At 34.9% G+C, this 6,810-nt stretch overlaps 1 protein-coding gene across 1 annotated transcript; it reads left to right on the plus strand.

Moving 5' to 3' along the window:
- The first annotated feature begins 4,136 nt into the window (after positions 1 to 4,136).
- On the plus strand, positions 4,137 to 5,871 carry DGL (alpha/beta-Hydrolases superfamily protein). Its single transcript, XM_028250348.2, has one exon. The coding sequence runs from the start codon at positions 4,280 to 4,282 to the stop codon at positions 5,672 to 5,674; it is 1,395 nt and encodes a 464-aa protein (XP_028106149.2). The 5' UTR covers positions 4,137 to 4,279; the 3' UTR covers positions 5,675 to 5,871.
- The last annotated feature ends 939 nt before the right edge of the window (positions 5,872 to 6,810 follow it).

Raw genomic sequence — 6,810 nt, forward strand, 5'->3', positions numbered from 1 at the left:
TGAAATACTTTTTGCCACCTCTAGTTTGAATAAATTTTAAATCACATACATCAGTATGAATTAATTCTAGAGGTTCGGTTTTTCTTTCAACCGATTTAAATGGAGCATTAGTTAGTTTCGCTTCTACACAAATTTCACATTTATGATTAGGATTAATTTCAAACTTTGGTATATAATCTAAACCAATTAATCTACGCAAAGCATCAAAATTCACATGTCCTAATCTACCATGCCATAAATTTGACTCAAGAATATAAACAAAAGATGTGTTATTCTTATTCATAGCAACTTTCGGTACAACTGTCATTACATTCAACTTAAAGAGTCCATCACTCATGTATCCCTTACCAACATACATACCACTCTTTGTTAATACAAATTTATCAGACTCAAATACAAGCCTAAAACCATTTTTACTTAACAAAGACCCAGAAACTAAATTCTTCCGGATGTCAGGTACATGTAGTACATTGTTGAGGGTCAGTTCTTTCCCTGATGTCATCTTCAAGATAACTTTTCCTTGTCCAGCCACAGTAGAAGTAGAAGAATTTCCCATGAAAAGTTGTTCACCATTTGCAGCCTCATTGTAGGTAGTGAACATCTTCTTGTCCGCACATATGTGACGAGTTGCTCCAGTGTCAACCCACCACTCTTTGGGATTTCCAACCATGTTAGCCTCAGACACCACAGCAGAGAGGTTGATGTCATTCACTCCGTCAGAGATGTAATCCAATTCTGTTACATTGGCCTGATTGGTGGTCTTCTTACTTGTACTTCCATGATTCTTCTTAGGGCGGCGGCAGTCAGAAGCTCGATGTCCAGTTTTGCCACAGTTATAGCATTTTCCTTTGAACTTCTTGCTACTATCGCCTTGTTTAGGACCATCTCCAGTAAACTTTCTCTTTTTGTTATGTGGTTTATGAACTTGTTCAACCACATTTGCCTTGGACTCAATGGGATTTTTCCCATTCCTCTTTTCAGCCTTTCGGTTATCTTCTTCAATTCTTAATCTTACAATTAATTCATCCATAGTCATCTCTTTGCGTTTATGTTTTAAATAATTTTTGAAATCTTTCCAAGCCGGTGGTAACTTTTCCACTAAAGCAGCGACTTGGAATGACTCGCTAAGAGACATACCTTCTGAATGAATATCATGCAAAATTATTTGAAAACTTTGAACTTGAGATATTACCGTTTGGGAGTCTACCATAACAAAGTCCAGAAATTTACCGACGACAAATTTCTTCGTGCTGGCATCTTCTGTCTTGTATTTCTTTTCCAAAGAATCCCACAATTCTTTTGCTGTTTTCAGAGGACTGTATACATTATACAGCATATTGTCAAGGCCATTTAGGATGTAGTTTCTGCACAGGAAATCTGAATGTTTCCAAGCATCTACAGCAGCAACAACTTGCCGATCACTTTCACCCTCTTTAAGTGCTGGAGCCTCTTCATGGAGAAACCGGGCCAAATTAAGAGTTGTAAGATAGAACAGCATCTTCTGCTGCCATCTCTTAAACTCGGTACCGTTAAATTTTTTCGATTTTTCTCCATGATTGATTGGTACATGAACATGGTTCTGGATAGGGACCGATGTAGGTGTAACAATAGGAGTACCACTGCCAGATGCAGTTTCAGTTGTAGTAGCCATAATCTCTGATTACAAAAATCAGAAAAAATTAAATCACAAATTAATTTTCTAGTTACTAAAACCAGAAAATAAATTATAACAACAAAATAATTTTATTTTCCTTGTTACTAAAACTAGAAAAATAAAATATCACAAGAATTTTCTGTAATACCAAATAATATTCTGAATTGTTAATGACACCAGTATCGTACTACTAGTTGTTGTCAAAGAAAAGAGACAGTATATTACTACTATCTGTCAAATAGCATAAATCACTATTTGTTTTTCCAACCAGAATATTAATTTGAAAACACAGAAAATTAAATACAATGAAGATACCCAAAAAGGAATCTGTCTTAAGATTGTTGGACACTCTTCACTGTATTTAAAAGATTTAATTCTATTGTGTACACAACAACAATTAGAATTTAAAGAAATGAAGTAAAGGAGAGAATTTGTTTGATTACAAAAATCAAACTCGAAATAAAAATAAATAAATAAAAAACATATTTTATTTTGTTACAAAAACAAAATTAAAATCTGATTTAAATAAATAAAAACAACACTGAAAATAAATTAAATAACTTACTTGATTTAATTTCTTCGAATTATTTTCTGATCAAGTCCAGTGTTTAACACTGTGTCCTTAAGACAGATTCGTCCTCTCCACGGTGCTTTCAGAATTCGGACGTCTATCTCCCAGGATGAAATGATCTACCACAAACAATAGCAGCACTACTAATTGTTTGCCTTACGAACACACTAAGTGTTTACACTCTTTCTTTCGGAAATAAAATGCAGCAAGATGAAGAATATAAATAGCAGAAGTGAAATACGAAATTTCTGAATGGAAAACATCAAATGAGGGTGGTCCTATTTATAGATGTGAAGGTGGCTCTTGGATTTGAATTGAACAGGTATGTGGCTCTTGGTTTTGAATTGAACAGGTATGATACCTGTTGGATTTGAATTCAAACAGATAGCAAAATGGGAAGGGCCCTGTTTGGATGAACAAAAATCCAAACCAATTTAATTTGAATTCTGGATTTTATTTTAATAAAAAATAAAATTAAATTCAAATATTTTTGGCCCAAAAAGATTAGAAGCCCAACCCAACCACACACCCGCGCCCGACCGACCGGACGGCGGCGCGCGTGGTGATTTTTGGGTCCAATGGGTCTAGCCCATTTTGTCCATAACCTCTCCCTCTAAAACACTTGGGTACCCCTTGGGGCACACCCCAAGTATCTCACCCTAAGCCTTATAAACCCTTTCAAAACTTCCCACCAAATCAATGTGGGACAAGTCAATTTACAACCTTAAGGAATTTCCACCAAAACTCCATTTCCATGGAGCACACTTTGGCTTCAATTTCCCATTCACTCGGTAATGGTTTTGAGCAACCAAATATACCACGTGAATCACAACGCGGCATAGAACGCGTTACCACTTTGACCCGAGTAAATCGACACTCGGGGCCCACCTAAAAAATAGACCGAACTTAGGAAAAAATTCTGGTTTTATCCAGAATTTTATAACCATTTCCAACATTAAATAATACGAAAATTCAAAAAGTCACTATCCTATTTAAGTCATATCATTTTATTTAAATCATATCACCTCTCTAACACATCACATCAAGTCCAACCCATATAAGCCAATAAATCAAAAAATACAATTTTTTAGAACATCCCAAACCAACCCTTAGTTTGTTTGGCTTCAGCCTCCTTCATATGAAAAAAAAAGAAAAGAAAGATAACTCAGCATATTCTACACATAAAATCTTTTGTTATGTGATTAGTTTGAAACACTACGTAAGCATTTCTACATGATGCAACACACACTAAAAAATTCATTATTTCTCATAATTATCTAATAAAATGGAGTTAACATGTTCTATACGTAAAAATTTTAGATGAAATTACATATCAGTGGGGAATAAAAAAATTATTTACAAAAACGTGTAATTTTTTTTTATAATTTTAATTACTAATATTTATCACCTATTTGTTATTTTTTTTAATCCCACTAATATATAATTCTTCCAAAATTTTATTACATAATTAATTTAGAACATTATATAAATAATTTTTTATAATATTTTAAAATTATTGAATAATAATTTCATCTCAATAATGTGATAAGTGCCGCATAAGAAACTTTTGTATGATGTGTTAATTTTGACAAAGATTTACTCGTTTGGTTGACGCTTCTAAAACGTTTAGCTGGTAACAGAAAGAAACTCCTGATGCACATGTATCAATTTTCTTATAATTTTATTAATATTTTTTTTATAGTGGTTCCCCTCTCCTTACACAGTCCAGATGGCAAAAAGGAAACCCCAACTCTCACTCCTCTCTCTCTCTCTCTCTCTCTCTCTCTCTCTCTCTCTCTCTTAAATTTATACTGTAAATTAAACCAACCGACCATTTAAAAAAACACCTTAGAATTTTGACAATATTAGTCAAATCCTCGCCAAACATGCCTTTCTCTTTCTCATTTGTCTTCAATCAATTTCTTAAAAAAAAAAAAAAAAACACTCCCTCTCACTCCTTATATATATTACATCCCTTCACTTGCTCTACTCTCTACCATGCTCTCTCCCTCTCTAAGAAAAAATCATATCTAGAGGAGAGAATATATATATCCATGGCTTCAACTTCTGTTATGTCAAGCCCAAATATGAACCATGTCACATTTCCATGGGATGCTTTATCAAAGCCATGTTCATTTGGTCAAGTCACCTTGAAGAGAAAGAGCGAAACCTCTTCCTCGGTGGCCACTCGATCTATGGTTGCTTCCCTAACTGCACCGCCACCGGTAGTTGCAACTAAGGCTGTTGAAGAAACTGGTTGTACTTTGGCCGGTGTTTGGAGAGAGGTTCAGGGTTCGAACAACTGGGAAAATCTAGTGCAACCCTTGGACCCTCTTCTCCGCCATGAGATCATCCGGTACGGTGAGTTTGTCACCGCATGTTACAAAGCTTTTGACCTTGAACCTGCCTCGAAACGATACTTGAATTGCAAGTATGGTAAAAAGAACATGTTGAGAGAGGTAGGGTTGGAGGATTCGGGGTACGAGGTCACTAAATACATCTACGCTACCCCAGACTTCAACATTCCGATCCAAAATGGCCCCTGTTGTGGCCGTTGGATAGGATATGTTGCAGTTTCATCCGACCAAGAAGTCCAAAGACTGGGAAGGAGAGATGTACTTATAACATTCAGAGGAACGGTCACTTACCCTGAATGGATCTCCAACTTCATGAGCTCATTGACTCCAGCGCGGCTCGATCCCCACAATCCCCGTCCAGACGTGCAGGTGGAATCGGGGTTTCTCAGCCTTTATACTTCAGATGAAAGTTCAAGCAAATTTGGGCTCGGAAGCTGTCGCGAACAGCTCCTCTCTGAAATCTCGCGGTTGATAAATAAGTACAAAGGTGAGGAAATTAGTATAACTTTAGCCGGGCATAGCATGGGGAGCTCGCTCGCTCTTCTTCTAGCTTACGATATTGGAGAGCTTGGACTAAACAAAGTGAAAAAAATTTCGAATCATCAAGAAACAACAATACCAGTTACAGTTTTCTCATTTGCAGGGCCAAGAGTTGGGAACTCGGGTTTCAAAGGCCGGTGTGAAGAGCTGGGGATAAAAGCCCTGAGGATAGTGAATGTTCATGACCCCATCACAAAGCTTCCTGGGGTTGTGTTTAATGAGAATTTTAGGGTTTTGGGTGATGGGGAATACAAGTTTCCATGGAGTTACTCATGTTATGCTCATGTGGGTGTTGAACTAGCCCTAGATTTTTTCAAGATGGAAGACCCATCTTGTGTTCATGACTTGGAAACCTATATCAGCTTGCTCAGATGTCCTAAGGGCTTGCAAATGAGGAGAGAAGGTGTAGATTTCATCAACAGAGCAAGAGAGGTAGTGATGAATCTGAGTGCTGAATTTGGTTCAATCTCAAAGGACATGTTCCTAGATAACCTACATATATATGAACAGTTCTTCTACGTGTATAGAATTCTATCACAGATATGTATGTGATCGTGTGCATTTAGAACTAAGGGAAGAATTGCTCAGCCTTAACTTGTACATCTTTTTTTCAGTTATTTGGTGAAGCAGTTTAACAACAGACATGACTTTGCATAACCTCTGAAAAAAAGTCATTTTATTAGGTTAATTCATGCTGTATGATATTACTGAGTTTTGTAATTAATTCAAGCGAGATGTGTTCTGTACCACAATATATCTTCCCAATTGACCTTATGTGTTGTTAACTTGTTCAATCATTGATTTTCATTTTTGGGAAGGGTGTTCCGTTTGTCTTGATATGTGTTTTGTTTTGATGTTATTTTATTTTATTTTAGTTTCCAAGAAAAATATTGATGGAATTAATCTGGTATAAAGGAGTACCTTTGATACAATTGATAATTATAATGCTTGCATGGTAGAATACGATTTTAGCTATGATGGTTTGGCCTTAGCTATTTTTTATTTTATTTTTTTTGTGGCACTTATTGTACTATTGATTACACCAATAAAAATTTTCTTTGGTAATAAAAAAAAAGAAAAAGAAAAATTGTCCTCGAAAATGTTACTTGACAAAAAATAAAGTGCATACACGGTACATCACATTCATTCTGAGTATGATTCAAAATCTAAAGAAGTATCATTCTGAGTATGTTTCCATATCCATATTCATTCTGAGTATGATTCAAAATTTGCTATGATGCTTGTGCTCTTTCCTTCCTTTGTTAATGCAATTTCACATGAATTTATGTTCTTATTATCAATAAAGTTTTTTGTTGATAAAAAAAAAAAGTCTAAAGAAGTTACTTGTCTCCATAGGAAAAAAAAAACCTTGAGAGGTTAAAAACGTAATTTGAAAAATAGCGCCCCCAAAAATTATGTGCAGTATATTTAAATTTCAGCAATGTTGCTCATTCATTTGCAAATAAATATGATTTACAAATTTTAATTTTTAAATTTTTTTTTTGAATATCATTTAGTTTGCAGTAACCATGTTATGTAGCGAGTTGCTTGGTGTCCAAGACAAAAATAATAAAATTATTTATTTTTGTAATAATAGTGAACAGTTTAATATTCTATGAGAATAAGAGTACAATAGATTTTGATTTTGTGTTCAAAACTCACGGTTTATCTAATAATTTTAATATTTG

Source organism: Camellia sinensis, chromosome 6 (genome assembly GCF_055761805.1).
Source record: "Camellia sinensis isolate YWXY chromosome 6, ASM5576180v1, whole genome shotgun sequence".
NCBI lineage: Eukaryota > Viridiplantae > Streptophyta > Magnoliopsida > Ericales > Theaceae > Camellia > Camellia sinensis.

Bases quoted from the DNA above. Each gene is read 5' to 3' on its own strand.
- DGL (XM_028250348.2), top strand. From the start codon at position 4,280: ATGGCTTCAACTTCTGTTATGTCAAGCCCAAATATGAACCATGTCACA.